General features: G+C 36.4%; 1 protein-coding gene across 2 annotated transcripts in view; it reads left to right on the top strand.

Annotated features, from left to right (window-relative positions):
- The window catches only part of LOC107223304, an 80,499-nt gene extending 66,449 nt beyond the window's left edge, over positions 1-14,050 (top strand). For both annotated transcript variants that reach the window (XM_046740429.1, XM_046740428.1), the window contains 6 exons: positions 3,220-3,495; positions 4,241-4,821; positions 4,938-5,122; positions 8,606-8,734; positions 8,873-9,067; positions 11,361-14,050. In XM_046740429.1, coding sequence (XP_046596385.1) covers positions 3,220-3,495; positions 4,241-4,821; positions 4,938-5,122; positions 8,606-8,734; positions 8,873-9,067; positions 11,361-12,457 — 2,463 coding nt within the window. In that variant the 3' untranslated portion in view covers positions 12,458-14,050. The remainder of the gene's footprint in view (positions 1-3,219; positions 3,496-4,240; positions 4,822-4,937; positions 5,123-8,605; positions 8,735-8,872; positions 9,068-11,360) is intronic.
- The last annotated feature ends 8,310 nt before the right edge of the window (positions 14,051-22,360 follow it).

The following is a 22,360-nucleotide window of genomic DNA, read 5'->3' as shown; positions in this document are numbered from 1 at the left end:
GCTTGTCAGTCTTGATTTCTTATGTTGCAGTATCATTCAAAGTAAAAAGGTACGATTATTTTCAAATTTTTCGCCATCCTCGAATGGAAATGTTTTTTCAATTTTTACAGTCTCTGGGTTCAAGCTTGTAAGGGGCCGTCCATTAATCACGTGATCTTTTTCTAAGCATTTTTCAACCCTCCCTCCCCCTTGGTGATACGTGGTGAGGTTTAAGACTACCCCCCACCCCCCACCCAACATCACGTGTATTTTTAGTATCTAAAAAAAAAATTTTTAATTTTTCAGAATATCTTAGAATATTATCCTCAGTACAGATATAAAATATAATCTTATCTTATTCTGATATTACGGACCATGATAAGAATGTCTAGATAGAAAGGTTAATAATGAAAAAATAAATACACGTAATATCTTATTACACCCCCCCCCCCCCCCCCCCCCCGTGACATTTCGTGACTTTTGGCAACCCCCCCCCCCTCCCTTTCAAGCCTCACGTGATTAATGGACGGCCCCTAATCTTTACATCGTACCGTAGAAACACATTTATAATGACAAAAGTCAATAAACCCTGAAGAGATAGTCATTTCTTTGTTCGCAACTTGCACTTTGCAGTTGGTTGGAAATGATAATATAATTCTCTATTTGGAGAATACGCATTCTATAAATGAAAACCGGCAAAAAACTGTATTCAACTCTACAACTTACAATCACTCCGAAAAATTTTTTTGCACTTACATATTGTGTTCTTTCAACTCCATTGAGGTGCCGTATTCAGCTGGCATAACACCATGAAAATTTTGGGTTCCCAGGACAGACATCGCCTTCTCAAATCGTTCGAACAATGATTTCCTTGCGCCGATATATGTAGTTACATCAATGCCCATATCTCCGGATCATTCAGAATCACCACTTCGACAAGGTCTTAAAATTCGGATATTCAGTTTCAGAATATTTAATTCTGATTTGGAAAAATCAAAGGTGTGAAAAAAGTGCGTTATCAATTATTGAAAAAAAAAATAAAAAATTTCCCCGCACAGTAATATTCATTAATGCCTTACCCTTTCGTCTACTTGCTTTCCTCCCGAAATAAAACGCGAGTTCGATTCTATACGAATTATGTGACAATGACTGGCGATGCAGCCGACGTGAGAGATTGAAAGTCATTGTCGTATAATTCGTATAGAATCGAACTCGTATTTTGTTTCGGGCCGCAAACAAGGTAGCTGGAAGCCCAACATTGCAGCATTGTTGAACATCACCGTACATCGGAATGATCGTGCAAAGGGAAAACTATTGCCATGTGAGTCCGTTCCTATGATGCGCCGTAAAGATTGCAACCTAGTAATTAGTGACTATATGAAGATCAAAAAAAAAAAGGAGAAAAATACAATGTTAGATTTTGTAGTTAATGATGAGCAAATGCACTTGAAAATGCTCATCAGCGAAATGATATCCGCGTTTCTAGGCGTAATTGGTTGATTAAACAATTCCCGTGTTTTAATGAAACAAAAATAACGAACAGTTTTATCATACGTCGGCAACATTAAGAACAATTAACATAAGTCGAGTGATAAGAAATAAAGATAGAAGAATAATAAGGTAATAGACAGAAAAGAATAAGAAAAGGAAAGTGATAACCTTATTTCTGCAAAAATCACCTAATCTATTAGTACCAATAAAATACTAATTATGTGATGGTATAGAAAATTTATTGATTGACTTGATTATGAAAATTGAGGTTCAACTAAGATAAAGAAATATATCTGACAATGATATTTGAGAGAAAATACGAAAAGCGCGAGTATTCGAAGAATAAGTATTTGGTCAGACATACGAGCAACTCAGCTGGTGAAACTTTAATAGACTTTTTTCTGGTTTGTTTCGCCAGAGCGAGTTAACGCGTGGGAATAAGAATTTTTCAAGTTCCGTGCGCTTCTTTATATTCACACAACGGCTTCCCCTTCTCTATTAGTAAGCTATTTTTTGATTGCAAATTTTTACAGTTCTTTGTGCTGTTCTTGTTATGTCTAATGGCTCAAATTCCTTTGTATTGGCGATTTTCCAATACGTTCCTGCTGCATTTTCCTTATTCTAGTTAACCTACATGATCGAGTTTGCTTCACCTACTGACACCCAGGAAGTTTCTAAGCATATTCCCCATGTCGGTTTATCACTGCATCGTTGTTGATGGACCGATATTTATTTATTCAATGCGTCTACGTGTCATTTAGCCAAATCTTTTATACTAGAACCGTGATAATACTTCTCAAGTTTGGCGTGAAGATGCACCTTATAACTAGCATGATCTGTTCAAATCCCTAGTTTGTCGGGAATTGTGATCACCGGCGCTATGCCCATTTCGACGCGCTATTCAATACATTAATTTCCACTCAGCCTTGCATCATTTGGCGTTAAACGTGAGTAATTAACTTATGGTTTAATGGAATGATTAATATTCGTCAGGAAAGGTCATTATAAATTCTTTATTGCAAATTTTTCGAAATTTCGGATAGGCCTAGCCAGCCATCATCAGGGTAGAATGACTATCCTAAGCGCTTAAGATGTTTGTTGACGGCAATCGATGAGGAAGTCAAGTGACAATCAATGACCTTCCCCCACGAACTTCTTCCTCAAAGTATCCGAATACTACATTTATATTAATATTGATAGTTCTGATGTATTTCTAGAATCTCAAGCACAATCGTGACACTTTGAGACAGCGTGATTTCGCAGAAAAACCTACATAAGATAAGTGTAGCAGTTATTGACAAGATTAGACCCAATTATTGACCTTTTTATTTTACATAATTATAAATTGTCGGCATAAATTGTGAATTTCTCGATGATTAAAACAAATCGCTAGAAGATTTGACGCTACAAATTTATTCTTTGGTAATTCTAGAACTAAGGATCACACAGATACAACCAAAAAAGTTCAATAATTACGACGGGATTAATGACTGGTACATACCTTATGTACAGAAAATAAAACTCGAACTAACAGTTGAATGAATTACCGCGAAAGAAAATCTTGTGTACAGATAACTCCTCGATATTTTATGTCGCGTGCATAATTATAACGACGAATGTCTGTTAAATTTGACGGAGAGTACCACGTGGTGAATTGCAGGAAGATCCGAGAGATCGTGAAAAAGATGAGACAGGCAGAAACAAGTTGAAATAGGTACGCGAGAGAGATTATAAACGGGGGTATTTCAGCCTGTCGATAATCAGATGAGTCCTATACTGTCAAACGCAATTGTGGAGGGCCGAGGTCACAGGATAATCGAGGGGGACTCTTACACAACTGATCCCAAGGACGTGGAGGCCGAGGATTCTACGTCGTCTGCCTACACGAACGGCGAAGCCTCCACGACGTCAACCTTCGAGACGGACAGCATGGGGAACGAGATATTTCCTGACACGACTGGGGAGCCGGTAATACCCACGACGTTGCAGATGTCGAACACTTTTTCGAGTCCTTTTTCCGGTGAGGCAAGTGTGACCACTTCCGACTAATGTTGTGTCGGACGAACAACCGAACAGAAAAATCAATCTAAAGTAGTATTCACAGAATCAAGGTTCGTGAAGGAAAATTGGAAAGTTCGTTAGGTCGAATTGCGTTAATAAAAATTCTTCCTCGATATATGAGAATAAGTATAGAAAATGGCAAAAGTGGTAAAATTCAATTGGGGAAAGTTCAAGGTCAATAGTTTCAAAAAGGTAATACGTGCTTTCAATTACCAAAATCGTAATATTCATCTGATTTTGATACATCGTGACTCATTTCGTGTCTCAACAGATTTTTTCATACCAAACCTGAAATGAATTTTTAATAACGAACCACTATATTTTTTGATACAGCATAATTTTCTAATATATGAGAATGAGTAGCTAAGAATGGAGTTTGACTTCAGGAAATAACAGAAGCAACAAGTGGTTGACATTCGATTTATGAAAAGACAGAAAAAACTACAACACAGTAACGCAACTCGAACAGAATTGAACAATTAAACAAACTTACCTGAATCCGAATAGATGATAATTATAGTGATGTGAGCTAATTGACTAAAGTTAAAAATTTTTGACTTTTGTTTTACAATTTTTCTTAGTCACACTTTTGCTTAGACTGAATACTGGGTTGTTTAGAACCAGCGCGTAATTTTTTCTATGTCGAGACAGGGTCCGAGCATTAGCTTATGCAAAATAACGCGGACCAATTATCCCCATCTTTATGTAGACGATCGCCAGCTCCGAGGTCTCAACCTTATCAAAAGAGTCAACCACCGTGCCGGAGACATCGACGCACGAGCTCAAGGTTCCAGTCAGCACCGTATCAACGCCGGAAGAAACCACTTCAGCCGAAAGTTGGAGCACCACCGAGGAGATGAGCACATCTGCGGAAGCAGAGGGTGATCCCTCGGAGCAGGGGGTTGACGAAGAGCTGGACTCGACGGAAGCGATGATTCGAAGTACTGCAATGGCATCCAATTCGTCGGGACCGACGGAGGAGCCGATCCTTGGAACGCGGGAGCGCCACAGGGAAGCCGAAACGATGAAGGAGAAGGTGATTACCTCGACGCAGAAAGAATCGGTCACAACTTCTCCCACGACGATCCTGATGCCCGACGATATTTTCATGATGAACGTCACGCTGAAAAGCAACGTTTCCGTCGGCCAAGCTGAGGTGGTGACCATCACTCCGGTCCGATCAATAGCTCCTGACGTTCAAGCCATTTTGAATATAACTCAGAGGGAGAAGGTAGATGACTACGATTATTACAACGAACCAACGCTGCCTCCGTCCCTTCCGAACGTCAGGTGAATCAATGGAGAACGTCAATTGTCTGGATGGTCCCAACGTTTTGTTTAATTAAATTTTTGACTCTCTCGCGAACCGTCGCGAACATTTAACGACAAGTCATTCTTTTATTCAGGATAATTCCCTTCGTGGCCGCTGATGCTCTGGTGAAAAACGAAAAGGACACGACCTCCGGTGTCACCGCGTATCCGTCAGGATCGGCTGGTGCGATACGTGAACCTCAACGCACCACCGAAAGCTCCAATTTTTACGACATTGTGACCAGAGAAAACAGGTTCAGTCCACCTATTGAAACAGAAGGTATACTATTTTTTTTTTTGTTTACGAAATATTTGGTTTTCTTACTGCATTGCGGAACATTTACAGGTATCAAAAGATTCTGTAAAAAATCATGCGAACGGTATGAAGAAGGGTAAAAAAAAATACGTTCCTTGGGGAATTTTCTCAATAACTGTTGTTTTAAAGTTTTCGTTTCAAGTAAAGAGCTCGATTTCTCGAAGCTGCTTACTTGCCCGAGGGAGTTTACCTCAAAAAATATTTCTTTCGAGGGTTTATGTATCATAATGTAATATTTTAGTGACCTCATTTCCTTAGGCAAAGGAGGTTGTTGGTATTCCTAAGCAAAATTGACGAAAAGTTGAGATTTGTATGACTTTGTACTGTACTAATTAATCATAGCTGAATCCAAATTGTGGTTTGTAGTGGCTATTGAACAAGGAATTGAGTCGGCGCGTGACCAAAATTAATATTTATTAGTAAGAAGACAAATTTTAATTACTGGTAACAATAATACATGGTAGTAAATGATAAATAATAATGTTTTTATTGAAGCTTGAGATGACTGGCTGGGCACGACTGAAACTTCGTTTCTAACGAAAGTTAACTTTTATTTTTCCTTCTTATAACCGGGGAGGACTAAGTCATACGAATGTCAAAGTTTGCTCATTTCAACTTTGAATTTAGAGTACCTAGCTGCGTAGGTTGAAGAAACTAATCCATTACAACACTGTATCTCGTATTAAAAATTGTTTAAAGGGGCGGAAAGAATTGCTGCAGTCACAATAACAATCATCAAATAGTAATTATTTTTACTATTTCTATCATTACATATTACTATATCATAATTTTCGACCCTGCGTATTGTGAGTATAATTACGTGCATTGTATTGACGACTTACTATTATAGAAATGAGGTATAGCAGCGTTTACCATCTTATTTTGTTAAAATCGCTGTAGCAAATAGTTGGTGAAACTCGACTACACATTTCATGCAGAATAGTAAAACCGAGTTTCCAACTGTAATACATAAAAGTAGTGGTTCCATCAGTCACTTTGACACTTGGAATCGTTACATGAATTGAATTTAAAATAAGTAGTACTATACACTACCAGTTTGAGTATGGACCTCAAATCGAAGAAAATAAAATTACACAAATATTAACGTGGTAAGATAGCGTAGTGGACAAAGTGTGCAAATAATAATGCGTACGTCACGGCTTTGAATTCCTTTCGTGATACGATGTTTTTCAATGAATTGAAATGCGTTTTCTTCGATTAGTGATCAATTTTAAGCTTTAATAAAGTATCGTGTAGAGCAAACATCCGTCGATACATTTGAATTACCAAATACAGACCGAAGAATAAAGTTTTGACCGCAGTTTATTTTATCCCCTTCAGAAATCGCGTGACGAATCAACACCGTATATGTTCTACTAGCTTACGCGTTACTTCTTGTATTAGTAGCGTATGGTAAAATTCACTGCACCAGCGCTGCAGCGTAGTAATTGCAACTATACGTTGAGTAGCAGTTGTTATTACGAAACAAAGTGACATTTACAACAAAGCGATTACTATTGTTCATCGGTAAATTTTACTACACACCTATATGCTCACACATTCAATTAGAGATAGTTGTAGAAGTCACAACAATGGTACTCCTCGCAAATTGTTTTTTCGATGACGTAGTACCTGAAAGAAAATCAAACTTTTAATAAGAAACCATAATGTCTTTTGGGAATTAGCTAAAAAAAATTATGCTCACCTGGCTGAATTTCCCTTTAGAAACTTTCGCGGACTGATTTAAATTAAAACAGTATTATTTCGATTACGTTCATTACTTTTTTTTTTTTTTTTGTTAATTTCAAGTAGTAATTGACACAATGTGTCAGTTCTTTTATCCGTAATAAAACAACGCCTAATGAAAAAAGTCCGCAGAAAATGTAAGAAACTCATGTGGAAGAACGAAAGTAAGGATGTTTTTTACATAGAAATTGTAGTACGGTCCGTTGAGATTTTTTTCGTTTTTTTACGAAAGTATTGAGAGGTCTGAAAAGAATTATTTAAGAATATTTTGTGGCCGTATAGTTGACTGGACTTTTGTTACCAGCAAATCAGCTTAATATATTCGGGTCAATGAAAGAGAAACAAAGCATTCGTTTTCAAGTTCAAAGCGGCATACATATTGTTGGCGTACAAGAATTTCTCCATAAAGTGCTGAAAATAGTTCAGAATCCCTATAGAATACCAAGAACGACAGAAAATTGAATCCTCCCAAAGCATAAGGTTATTTTTAAAATTAGTCATAGACGTCGTGAATTAGTCAAAAGCAAAGTAGTAGGCAATGCAGTACCATTAATAGCAAGAATACGACGCGTATTAGCGTCTGTTGATAGTGAATATTATCAAATTGCCTTTATCGAAAAATTTGACATCATTATCGAGAAATCATAAAAAAAACTATTTTCGGAAGCAAACCATAACACGTTGCCACACAACGTCTTATATGTAAAACACCTTTTTTGAATTGGGTATTCAAGATTTACATTCAATTTTTGAGATCTCGCTGTCATTTTTTTTTTTTTTTTTTTTGCCTAACTGGTCTTCCAAGATCAGTGTTGATGTTTCAAGAGGGCTTATGATGATTCCGCGAATAAAGTGAGCGCTATAAATAAACCAAGTATCGAAAATGCCTATTTTTACAGAATAAATGTAATTGTGGGAAGGTTGTGGAGACTAGAAAAATTAATCTTGTTGATCATGGATTTTTGAGGTTCCTCAAAACGAATCCGGTGTCAAAATTTCAAAATTTAAAACAGCGAATCCGATATAGCGGACTGAAAATATAAAAGTTGGAATATGTTGGATTGAAATTTGTTACTCCGAGGTTTTCGGGGTCTTTGAAAACTAGTCTAACATCAGAATTGTGAAACTCAAAATGGCCGAACCGATCGTACTTGGTGATCTAAAAACCCCCAAGTGTACATTTTCGAGCCATTCCCATCACTTTTACATTTTCAGTCCGACATATTAGATCCACCATTTTGAATTTTTCAAATTTCTCAGATCTGACCATATTTTTTAAATCAGTGACCTCAAGAACCCTTATATACCCAGTTTCAATGAAATCGTAAGGAAAAATGTATGCTTCCAAGGGTTAAAGGTGGTTCTTACCTTTCAAGCAGCCGAATCAGAACGTAAAAATAATGTTTCACTAATGTTTTTTCATGCACTACAACGTCACAGAATAAAGAAAATCGCTAAAGCACACCTTGGGTACTTTCCTTATCAAATAAATTATCGAATGCTATTTGATTCACCTGACGACTCGGCGTCGCGATACTGACAATAAGACGGCATCCCCAGTATCAGCGTATACCTATATTAAACGTTTATACGTAGGTATAAATTGGGTAAAGGGAGATAGGGTTACGGGATCAAGCCGAAACGATAGCTCCAACTTGATGGGGTAATCCAATGCCAGGTCTAACGTTAAGCATTTCACAGGCGGATTCGTCCCCAAAGATCCACCCTATTTCGAAGCATCCTATCACTCGACCGATCTGAGCTTGGAAATTGGCACCGGTGTAACCGTAGTTCCCGCAGACATCACAAATCCGAATAGAAAGGAGGACGGTAAGAAAGCGCCCGATACTTGATCAGCCTACCTACTTCACTTCGATCGCTCACAAGCGATCCTCTGTTATATTCTCTCCGTGCAATTTCTACCTTTATGTACGTAACTAATTCCTCACCCTTCCAATCTGTCTGAAGGCCCGTCAATGTCCAGCTGCCACTTTGATACGAGACAGTATCGCCACGGAGAATTCATTCCTGACAGCGGTTTGTGCGTGATATGCATATGCTACTACGGTGAGGTCGTGTGCTCTGACGAAAAATGTCCACCATTGAAAATTGGATGCAGGCGAGTCAATAGTGACCTTGGATGCTGTGGCGAAATCATTTGCAGTGAGTCGATCCAAATTCTCTAATCGCTATGTGCTGTTCTCTTTCTCCGGGAATTATTTAAGCAAATTGGAGTTAAACGCATCTTGAATGGAATGTTGTTGCAAAAATCCCTTTTACCGGGCCGTTCTTCTAAGAGAATATTGGGTGGAAAATAAAAAAATTGAAACCGTGTTTTTTTCACTCTTGTATGTCGTTACTGCGGTATGTCCTTACATTCCTTTGACCGGGAATTTTTCTCAGGAATTTTCACTTGCTATATCTATCTGGTTGTTATGTCCCTTGATCCCTTTGAATGGAGACTTTTATGAAACTTCGATTCTACGACGTTGTTTGAGGCTTGGTTCTGTGGAAAATACAATTATCGTCGGTTATTTTTCGTGCGACTACAGTTCGAAAGAAAACAGTTAAAAGAATTCTGTCTCGTAGTCTTCTTTTAAGTACACTGGTCTGCAAACAATAAAATCTCTTTTTTTCTCCTTTTTATTATTATGAGTAATTATAATAGATTTGATGCTCTTGTATCGAAATATAGTAATAAAAAACATGTACCACGTATACTTTTCATGCAATATTTTTTTTCTTCTACAAACTCTATTTGCGCTTACAAATTATAATCAAACACTAATGATAGCAACAATATTCATCAAAAAAGTTACAAAGTTAAAAATTTTAATCGTTAAAATCGTCAGAAAATCGATTCACCAGTATAATTTTAGTTATTTTGTAGTTTTTGGGACTAGCATTTTGTAAGTTCTTCGTATTTTATACCTAAAATAAAATAAAATTCACCACAAAAAAATTTCGATGTTTCTAATACATATATTTTTTTTGCTCTGTACGCTCTAAATCCAAGTGTTAAAAAAGTGACTACACGTTGATATTTAACATAGGAATTTAAAATACTTCGAGGTTAGGAAGTGAGATGGGAATTATATTAAATAAAATACTTGGATTTGCTATATAGTTGAGAATAAACATAAAGTTTCACCACAGATATAGATCCTGTGTAAAACTTACCAAAATAACCAGCATGAAACAAAAACAACCGCTAGACAAGTTTTCAACGTATCGCGTGCACGAAGTCACAACGAGAACTGTGCAGACGCATTGTTCTGAAACCCACGTCAGGCGATATCTTTCTTTCTCTTTCCATCAGTTTGAACTGGTTGTGTATGTAGAGATACTATTTAAGCAACAACAAAACACGACAAATTCTAAATTTTGAACAATAAAAAAAAATATCGTGCAATGTATACGTGACAGCAAAAAATAGAAAGCAGATATAAATTCGGTACATTAAAACCTTCGTACCTATGTTTTTTCTTTTTTTTTTTTTTGTTGAAGAAGAAGAAGAAGAAGAAGAATTTCGTTGCTGACCTGTGGTATCTTTAACGTGAATACAAAATATAGAAAATTGTATTATTAGTGTAATCGATGAACGCCATCATACACCATCTTGGTACCTGTAATTTATGGAAGAAAATCGAATATTTACTGCATGTTTAGTCGAAAAAATTCAGCGTACTTATTTACATTGAATATTTCACATTGATCGGATAATAATGAGGTCATAGAAAAAAACTATACTTTGGGCTACATTCCATTATGGTAAATTCGGTGATTCAAAATCGTCATAATCGATCTTTCGAATATCTCCGAAACAGTAGAGGAACAGATTCCGATGAAATTATGAAATCAGTCAAAATCGAAGACATTTTAGGTCGGGTGAGTCAGGAAATGTATACGCGTCAATTATATCAATTAAAATGTAAGCCGAAGCACTTTTTATTCAAAAAGGGCACAAGATCGTCATTCTACATGCAATCCCGAACAAATAAAACTCAAAACATATGTGTCTAGAAAATATTGGAAAAAGTACCGAGGTCGGTAATTTTCGACCAGGGCATCCCTTAAAAAGGCATCATTTCTCTAATACAATGACTAAATTTTACGATGACCCTAAAATTTTGTATACTTATTATTGTCTTTGAAAACCCTGAAATAAAATCTAAACTTGTTATTACAAATATTCACAAGTTTATAAGTTCGTAGCAGGTCACCAATTACGGATGCATTTAATTACAATGACCTTTTGATACGAATGGGACCTTAAAATTTGTTGCTTGAACTATATTAGTGCTATATCTATAAGGCAATGTTATGTGTAAATTGGAATCCCAATAAAGTGCGACAGTCAATGATTGAGTTACTTTTGCAGTGGCAGCATTAATTCAGTTGTCTATTTCCATTCTCTTTATTCAACCTGGTGTTAATCCGTCTGATTTGTTACCAGTCGATACACCCGAGTCTCCAACGCTGGTGCTGGACCGTGCAGATGCGACAATGCCGTCACAACGCGAACCGATTCAGTCAGTGGATGGAATCGCAACACCAGACCCCTTTCGAGATGTCATTAAAACAGAACCTGCTCCTGACTTGCCTTCCTTGATCGAAGACATGATACCGTACCTTACCGAGCATCGGATCTCCACCCCGAGACCGACAACACCGATGTCAAACGGCATAAAGATAAGCTCTACCATCCGGAACGGTGACATCAACCAAGATCCCTCGCTGATGGAACCTCCGATTTACAATCATGGTGACCAGATGAACCCACACAAAGATGACGAGGTCATTGTTTCGAACTCACCAACCTCAGTAGCCAATGAAGTGGGCCATAATTCTTTTGTTCAGCATTTGAATCAGCCTCTTCAGGAAGTGGGCAACGATACCCAGCATAACGAAGAACATAACGATAAATTCGTGACTCAGAGCTCTTCAGGTTTCAACTATTCCAAATACGGTGACAAGGATGTCAGTTTGAATAGCAACGGCTCTATGCAAGATCTAGGATTCGAATCAAACCCAGAAATCACGGAATCCATTCCACTCAAGTCTGATAAAGCCAAGGATACTGTGACCAAGTTGTCTCAAGGAGATTCAAACGACGAAGAGGACTCGATGTATTCCTTTGAAAGCGTTTTTGACCTCTTATTTTCTGACTCAAAAACGGAAAAGCCTGCAGCGCAGGTTTCTATTCAGCAAGCGGTGTTTTCTACTGGAGAAACCTCCACGAGTCAGACAGTTACCAAGGCTTCTTCAACGCTGACTGCGCTATCAACGACGCCTTCACCGTCACCGGCCCAGACTACCAAATCTTCTGTTGCCAAACCTACCACACTAATGATATTCAATACATCGAACAGCGCCCAAGTACGTGACGAAGATGTGTCTACGATGGTTGGCAGTCTCCTAAAATTAGCCGGCTGCAATATTTACGGACGAATGTATCGCGTTGGAAAGATCATTACGGAATTGTCGGGACCTTGCCTCCAGTGCAGATGCACGGAGGTCGGAGTCCAGTGTAAGAAACTCTCGTGTCGATAGTTATCTCACATCCAACTAACGTGCCGATTTTTTGACAAATTTCCATTTCTTTGATTGCCAACTGACTTGCCATAGGATGCTAATTATATAGGACTTCGTGTGTTTTATGATATACGTATGTGTATGATGCGTTTCAGTTTCGATATGGTACAGCTGTGTCGCGTTATAAATCTGCTAGCCGATTATCCTACGTTAACCTCATTGTAGGTTTTTTCCGTATAAACCATCTCTATCATAGACTGACTCGAGTTTTACCAAGACAATTGTAAACCCTAGATATAGCAGCGTAATCTCACATCTCTTAGAGCGCTATCTCCTCACAGCCCGGCGACCAGTCTTAAAGCGCGTGATGACTTCATTTAGCTTTTATGGAGATTGTAGAAATAAAAAGAAATAAAAAAAAACTTGCATTCACTGCCGGAGAGATATTTATAACATGTGATTTAAACCGTAGCAGCCAGCACCGAGTTATTTTTTCTTTTTCTTGTTTTGTTTGTCTCGCCAAAATTTTAACCACGATTTAAAACATTCGTGCTATATACTGAAAGATTCTGCAATATAAAGGCACAAATATGGTTATATGTGATATGTAACGAATGATTGCCGTCCAAGGAAATTCCATACTTTAATAATAGAACTAGTTTTTAATTGTTCTAGATTCGTGTAAGGGAAAGTATACACATCATGGTAGTTCTTATTGAGGGGGTTGACGATTTTTTTCCGGGTCACCCTCCAAATCAACTTCAAATACTTCAAAAACAATTCCCTAATTTTTTTAGTTTTTTTATTTCAACCCTAACCCATGCCTGTAAGAGGGTGGATTTCCCCATTTTAAATACAAGTGTTTCGGACATATTCTTAGTATACATTTTACAGTAAGAGTATATTCAAAAAAATCTGTAACTGCGAGGTTTCATTGAGCATTGGTGCTAATATGCGGGAAAAAATTCACATTATCATACCATACAATCTTGAAAAATTGTACACCGTCGAAATCCGACTTTTTTCCATTTAGAGGAAGTGCAATTTGTCTAGATTACCTGGTAGGATGGTGTGAATTTTTTCTCAGATAGTAGCACTCATGCCCACTAAAACCTCGCAGTTATAGATTTTTTTGTATCTAATTACTCTTGCAGTAAGATATATGTACTGAGAATGTGTCCAAAATACGTGTATTTTAAATGAGAAAGTCCTCCCTCTTACAGGCACGGGTTAGAGTTCAGGTAATAATCTGAAAAAAATTGGGAACTGTTTTTGATTTATTTAAAGTTGACTTGGCGGGCGGTTCGGAAAAAATTCGTTCCACCTTGATAAGGACCACCCTAATACACATACACGTACCAATTGCAATCTAGAGTAAATGGGTGGTCTGTAATGTACACATACATAATTAGTACGTGGAATTTTGATTATCTGTTTTTGATCATGAATGTATTTGGAGAGTATTTATTCAACCAGTCTTGCATCACTGATTTTTTGAAAGACTGTGTAGAACACACAGAAAAGTCTACATATTGACAGCTCTTATTATGGTTCTGGAGTAAAAATATGAACTGAATGCACATTGGCAATGAAAATATATTTGTAGCTACAGTTGATTGTTTCGAATTTTCATACTCTCCCTGCGCGCTGCAAAACTATCTCAGCTGGCAGCTGTGGAGTTGGGATGTGAAATAAACCAAGATGTCTTCAGTCTGGCAAACGTCTCGTCGACCTTCATTTATCTGTGTTCTCCCAACATGTTTGCATACACCGCACGCGTCTCTTCGCACACAGTCCGATGCCATTGCAATCTATCGCTTGCTAAATACCGTAACACGCGCATGCGCACTTATACCCCACAGTACCGGGTAATTTGATTGTGGATTCGGCGCGTTTTCTCAAAAACTCAAATGAACCTTGCTATAAAGTTTAGGGAACAGAAGCGGTGGCAAAAAAGTTTATTCAATATTTTTATCTAATGATAACTGCACCAAGAAAAGTTTGGCGTATAATTGCTCGGATTTTGTCACACATGAACTTTGTTTCGCGTGACATGATTTTCATGGTAGATAGGGTATCGATAAACTCGATAAACACTTAACCCTCCGTGGTCACACCTCCTGGCTGCAACATGCTGGTTAAAATAACGTCAAAAAACTTTCATAGATTAAGAGGCAAATTTTGTTACACATAAAATAAAATGAAGTGGCGAAAATAATCTGAAAGGTGTATAAGTCTCAAAAATTTCTTTCTTTATAGGAAAAATTGTTTTAATTTCTTTAATTCATTCATTAACTTTTGCATTTTTTTTCAAATATTTCTTCATAAAACTTATGGTAGGTGCTCTTCAAGTGTGATAGATTTTCGGAAAGAATACCTTGATAGTGAGCGATCTAATAGTGATTTATTCCGAGATCTGAGGAAGTTCTACTTTGGAGGAAAGTAAAAATGGATAATCATGAAAAAAATTGTATTTTGCCTCGCTCAACCACATCAGCTTGTACTGATTTAGCGTTAAAGTTGTGAGCGGGGTCGTATTGACCCCGGGTGATCAGTGAGTGTTAATCGCGGAAATTCGATACCTACATAACGAGTATGTAAGCGAGATTTGTTTTGGTTTATGTGTACTTAACAAGTATTCCCGAACAATTATTGTATATTTCAAAAAAATATGATTGAAAAATGGAAAACCGAAATGATGTTTACAAAATGTGTGTATACACTAGCGTATCTTTGATGCAGTGACGTGGAACTCATGCATGAAATTGATGTTAACACTATTTATATGCATTAGAAATATTCAATGTAAGATAACTTTAAGGTTAGGTATCCAATGTAGTGAAATGAGGCAATTCAACTTTGTGAGAGAGACGAACGAATTCTATTGAGCTAACAATAAGTACAATCTGATATTATGCTTTCGTACTAGTTTTAGAAAAAAATGTATTTAAACAATGAATTTTTAACTCCGATTGATTTTTTGCCGTTACAATTTCGAATATTCGGGCAATTCAGGGTTTTCAACAATTCTCGATTATTCCAAGTGGATATTAGATAGTTGTGTTGTTCATTATCTTGCAAAATATATTGATTTTTACTCAATTTGGATGCCGTCTTCCAGATTTCTATAAGATTTAAGCGATGACCTGAGAGTCTCGCTGAAATGTTCCGAAAACTTCATTTAAACGAAATTCAGAAAAGTTATTCCATGTTTCGTTTTCTTTTAAATGGATTTGGATTTTGAAAAGTAGAGATGAATAACGATTTTGGGAGTTTCGGGAAACTTATAGTGAAGTCTACATGTTTCACGAAAAATGGAATGAAACGTTGTATTCACGAATTTCAGGTCGTACTTGGCTATTACAGAAAACTTCTGGTGTTATGTAAAATCCAGCTTTACTTTGGAATATTTTATATTTAATTCTTTCAAATCTCATATAAAATAGTAGCAACCTTTTGAAAAAACGATAAAAGTAGCTGTTTCACCTCGTTATAAGTATTTCAGACTTTAATTCTCTGGTAACAGATAACTCAGCTCTCCCATCAGTCGTTATAATACTGCAAATCGATGGCCACTAATTGTGGGTTAGACTATTTGCGTGGCAAACTATACACGGATCGGAAATTTCCCACTTTTCGGACTTCTAACGCAATGTACTATTTTCTCAAGTCCTTGATCATGAAGATCGAAAACTGAGAGGACTTCGATCTTTTATTTAAACAATCTATACTTCGGGACAGAAAAAGCGACTGACCAGTGTTTATTCAAAGTCTCTGTAAACAATACTGCCACTGGAAAGCTTGCAAGTGAATTCAAGAATCAGTTAAAGATATTCGTATATAATGTTTCAGTCCTTGAACAAATTCCAAATAAATATCTTCAATGGGGTAGTCGCAAATTCGATTAGTTAAAAGTTTGTTTTTCACCTTTCGGTGATTTTAAATGTGAAATAATTTAAAAAATTCGACTATCTCACGTAACCGAAGTTCTTAGGTTTGAATTTTCTCAAAACGAACAGAACTGTATGCCCCTGATTTTCGACCAATTATTGATTCGTTCAAACAGTTTAATGCTTCTTGATACGAGCTGGATTGCCGTCCAAACCCGCAGCGACTTTCCGGGACTCGGAACGACTTCCAATGACGCTAAACAAGTTGGAAGACCCCTCTAATGTCCGTCTAAAACTTTGAGCCAACTGCAATAAGGTTTTCCCCGAGTGTTCACTGACAACGGTAACTTGGGAGATTCGTAGCGATTTTGGATAGCCGTAACTGCTCGGGGACTTGAAATAAATTGAACTGCAGGTTATTGACAGTTAAAACGACATGCCTGGATCATTCTTCGGTGAAGACCTGCTTTCATTGAAGTTTTGGGGATCCGTTTGGCTCGATAGCGTTCGTTCTATCTCAACATACATTAGGGGCGGAATTCCTCGAGTGTACCAGGCCAAAAAAAGTTATCCGATCGGGCTGAAAATTGATTTACTAAAAATTGGAAAAGAACCCTATTGAGAACGTTTTAGGTGAATTTTTCTTTCCGCATCAGGAAAAAAGTCACAAGCGTTTGAAGATAAGGCTTTGTAACGAAAGCTAAAAATATGTACCTCCTCCACCTCAGTCTTTATTTGTCGAGATAAATAAATTTTTGGTGTGAGTAGTACCATCCCGTAAGACAACAATTAGCCAGGTTTTCAGCCCTTCGGATAACTTTTATCGGGACTGGTACACTTGAGGAATTCTGCCCCATATTATTATCACGATTATTGATATTATTAATAATATTACATAGATTAACGTACAAGTCAAGCTGTAAGAACGATCTCAATAGTAATCAAGTTTACGTAGCTGATTAAATTCTCCAGTTATATACACGGCATCCTAAACACGAGCAGTTTTATACAATTGATTATATAGGTACTACATACGCACACAAACATAAATCACCAAATCCAATAATAATTCACATTTATACAAGTATGATTTATCGTTTCAACTCTATCCCACATATTGATTGTTTATTGATCAATTTACACGTAACTGCTATTAAACTCCCAGACAGCTAAATATATCGCTCAGATCATATTAGGCATGTACACATACAATGGGCTGTTTTACTCCACTCGATCATCGTCTGACCTTGACAAACTTCAAGTTCTTTCAAGTTTTTTTAACATTATGCTTTCTACTTTGAGAACCATGTAGATATCTCTTCAAAGTTCATTTTTGAATGTCAAATCATAACATCCGCTGCAACAATTTTTCGAAAAATTCGTAAAAGTTCAACGACTAAACAATAAGCTTAATAAGACTTTTCCAGTATAACCGCAATTCCCTTCACTTTCTGTGTTCTTGCACATTTTTTTAATTTTTTTTTTTACGTCACGAAATGTTGAGGTCCACTGAAAAATTATATGAACAAAATGGAAATAAAACTTTGATATTTGTATTGAACTTTAAAAGTTAGAATTTTTTGGCGAAACATTTTATTTGGAAATATGTAAAAGCGTTTGAGAAAATTTGGCTGTATAGCAAAAAAGAAAACTTTATCGCTAATGGAATCTTAAGTCTTGTTTCAAGTTGCCATGTTGTCAGTATTTCTTTCACAACAGCACACGGAGTAGTTATGAATTCGTCTATGGAATTGTTTGTAAAAATGAAAATCTGTGAGAAATCTGAAAATTTCTCACACCGAGAACAAAGATATATGAACGTGTGTAATAAAGTCGAAACAGTCTAGATTCGACGTTGGTTGAGTTGGTGTGAAATATCCGATACGTACACACATATATTATATATATATATACATAGAAATAGCATACTTAATCGAAAATTTTATACCCATTGTATTTTCTTACCCTCTATTACATTGTGATTTTTCAACCTTCTTTTTATTTTTTTTTTATAAGTGTAAGTTAATAGAATAGAGCAATTATTGACATCCTATGAAAATGGATTTTAACAGTTCTCGTGGTTTATTTTTTATTTTTTTTGCCAATCCTTGTGCTGATTAGTTTATCTTGTTTTTCATCATATTTTGTAAAATGAATTCTCTCATGTTTCTATTTCTGTATGTTATAACAATATTTTCGAACAGTTTTTCTACTTTTCCATGAAATGCATTAATATATGTACATATTCCAACGTATGGGGAATTTCCCATTCTTAAAAGAATTTCATAATGGGCCTTGCCACGTAAAATTTTGTTTGTTATAAAGTAGAGAGTTAAAAAAAAAAAAAAAAATAGATCCCACTCTTTAATTTTTAAATTCAGCAAAAATTGAAGCAAAAATAACAGATTGAAAACAACGAGAACACGATGTCACCCGTACTAAGATATGTCTATAGGTATATTAGAAAATCAGGGAAATTGAATTGCACATAACATTCGCAATTAATCTTCTTGATGAAAAAAAAATACATATATATATATATAAACCAATTATTTTGGGTTTCTTTGCCCCATAAAAATACATATATTTTTTCCAATGGAAAGAACCTATTGTTCTCACTGCCTGTAACACGAGGTTTACATTTCGTTCGTGTAGCCAAATTCTTTTATTTGAAAGTAATGTGAATTTTATTTGATCATGCTAAAGCTCCGTTACGGTAAAGAAAATATGAAAATTAAATATTCATAATGAGAATTGAGAAAAAGAACAAAGATCTCCATAAAAAATTATACTTTCCTAATACTCGTTCTACACGTTCTTCGATTATCCAGTTCTCGCGAACGCCGGAGGTTTGGGGAAAATACATGACTTAAAATGGAAGAGGGATAAAAGCCCGGGAGTTTACAGCGGGTTGAGGAATAAAAGGACCTTAATATACGAACGACAATAAACGTTTGCAATACCTCCCATACGGGTATGTCTACCTACCCTTGCTTTTACTTTACTCCGTTATGCCTTCACTTTCATATTTCTTGCTTCTTCCCATCTTCACTTCTTCTGCCCTGTGGGAGTCGCCGCATCTTCGCTTATATTCTTGTTTATTCTCATACATCTACCTTTCTCCTCATTCCACGCGTAACAGGGCTTGGTGGGCTAAAGCTCGAGCTTATTAACTTACTTGGAGTCATCCTTTATTCTATCCCTCAGCTGCGTTGGCGTGGAGGAGAAGATATGTGGCGTGAGTATTGTTTAAACAGCCAGAATAGAACACGCGTATGAATATTTGCACGAACTCCTTCTACAAGCTCCTTCGACCTGAGAAAATTTTGATACAATCTGTACACAGTACATTCAACAAGGCGTATGAAAGACATGCATCAGCAATCAAGATGAACAGCACATTCACACATTTGTGCTCGAAGTTTCTATCCGGAGCTTAGTTTGTCATAAATCGATATTTTTTTATTACGAAAGAATATGATACACACTGCACGTCTCTTCAACTCGGTGGAAAAGTAGGGTGCAGCCTTTTGATCGGTAAAAAGATACCAAGAGGAGACTTCGGTTCAATTATCGGTTGAAATTTGTTGTGTAAGACAGTCTTTCCACCAATTTTTAGATTGTGGCGGTACAGGCTTTGAGAAAAAAAATTACAGTCTCTTGCAATGAAACTGTATGCGTAAGGAATTTTCGGTGCTGTGGCAGGAAGCTCCTTCGAAACGATTCTTGCGCATTCGTTTTCATCAGAGGAGGTTGAAGTTCTTATCAAAGCCTATATTACCATAATCTGAAAATTGGTAGAAGGATTTGTCATACGACTTTTTTTCGGTCAGCCAAGAATTCGAAAACCCTTTTTTGGCCAAAATTTCACCAAAGTCCCTCCTTAAAATAGATAGAATAAGTCGAAACTAAGGGCCTGAGGAACGCTGTTCAAGTGGTCTGGAAAGCGAGGATTGTAAATTTTACAATCCACCGATGGTCTGACCAAACCACCAAGCCAAGTTCGTGACGGCGGTGCCAAGCAATTATCCCTAAGACGCACACCTTCTGGATGACCTGTAAGGCGCCTTTCTCACCACAGTTAATGAACTCCATGGGGCCCTTGAATCGCCTAGAATTAAGCAGTTACCTCCCAACCTCCTAGCAACCCTCGTCTACGACCAACCTCCCAAAAACCTTTATCACCCGTCCTCCTTATAAGAAGTATCATTTGGAAATAACTAATCTTTCTTTATTAGTTTATCCAAAAATTCAACCCATGTTTTCTTTTATGTTACCGCCTGCCGTTAAATTCGTTAAAACTCATTCCACAAATCTCGATTCTGTATCAAGTGTATTATTATATGAATACTCATCAAATTTCCAAATTTGTAAGCGGCGGAGTTCTTTTTGAAAGTACAAAAATAGAGAATACCACAAGTACAAACAATATTTTAGATGTTTGATGCTTTATTTCAAACTGCTTTAAAATGGTTAAAAAAAACAAACTAATAGCTGCATTGTGTTTTACTCCACGATGACTTATTTTTCGTAGCAGACTGTTTTCTACGAATTTGCTAGAGCAGATTCATTTTTTTAGTAGCCAATTCAATATTGCAATTTATTGATTATAATCAATATCCCTGCAAGATTGCAAAATTTAATGTTCAAACATGCCAAAATGTCAAAAGAAAAAGCTTTGTAAAAAAGTTTATAGAAAATTGTTCTCTCGATAAAATGAGCCAACGTAGAGTGCCTAACATAGAACAAATATACTGTACTTTGAACCATTCTAAAGCGATTTGAAACGAAGCATCGATATCTAAGCTGTTCTTTATAATTAAAAGATCGTCTGTTTTTATATTTTTAAACAAGCTTACACATGCGTTGTGGCTTGCAAACGTAATAATTTGATAAATATTCAACGTACGACTATTTCGTAATAAATTGATAGAAAGTATCGATTTTTAACTAAACAACCTCTTGAGTCGAACTACACCCATAACAGTGTACTCGCGATTGAGGGATTAGCAATTGAGAGACAAGTCATCCCGAAGAAATCCGGTTTTGGTCACTAAACGAAAGAATGAACACTGGATAGTAACTTCGCACACGCCAAGGGTCGGCAAAAATCGAGCACTACAGAATTACTTTCGAATAATAAAGGAACAAAAAATTAATCGTATACATCTCAAAAATCCGATAAATACTACGAATTATATCAATAAAAACTGATGTGACAACAGTTTATTTATTGACAATTCACAATCAATCAAATCGTCGCAACAACAATTCATTCAACACATGGTAAGTGAATAGATAAATTATCTAATTGATAGAAACTATACGTGACTCAAAGGATAATTTAGCTTGTTCGTAGAGCATTTACTAATTCTGCAACAGATACTCAGAGGTAACTGAAAACGTGATGTCAATTTTCACATAATATACTATTCCATAGATTTACGATTAGTAAGCTAAATTTTGATAAAACTTTGATTAAACAAAATATTAATGCATTATTTATAAATTGAGGTAAATATAATTATGTAAAGAGATATTGATTGTGATATATCGTACCTATGTAGTGGATATCGAACTATCAGGATCAACAAATAGTTTTGACCTTAAACTGACTTCTTTTTCAAACTTAATTTCTATAGCGTGAGAACGCGTTTTTCAAAATTTAAGAGCCGTAAATCCTTCGAGGCAAATTTATGCCACTTGAAAGATATTTTATCAGCAAAGGGGCCTAAAGTGGAAGTTTTATAGGTATCCTGCATAATTTTTAAGGACCATCCCAGGCGTAGGGTCTATTTAAAAGTAGCAGAATCATCCGATTGGTAAGGAGGAAAAAATTTATACTTTTCTTTGCATCCAAGTCGGTTTTCTCTCTTCGTGATATTAAAAATTACCGAATTAGATGTAAAACGGAACATCCAGCAAACGATTTCACGTTACAAAATACGGTATCTTAAGGTTAGACAAAAAAGTTGTTGGAATAGACCCACAAATGTTCTACGCGTTTACAGACTAGAAGTTTAAAATTGGG

Source organism: Neodiprion lecontei, chromosome 5 (assembly GCF_021901455.1).
Source record: "Neodiprion lecontei isolate iyNeoLeco1 chromosome 5, iyNeoLeco1.1, whole genome shotgun sequence".
In the NCBI taxonomy this organism is placed as follows: domain Eukaryota; kingdom Metazoa; phylum Arthropoda; class Insecta; order Hymenoptera; family Diprionidae; genus Neodiprion; species Neodiprion lecontei.
This window is presented reverse-complemented; position numbering and strand designations above follow the sequence as displayed.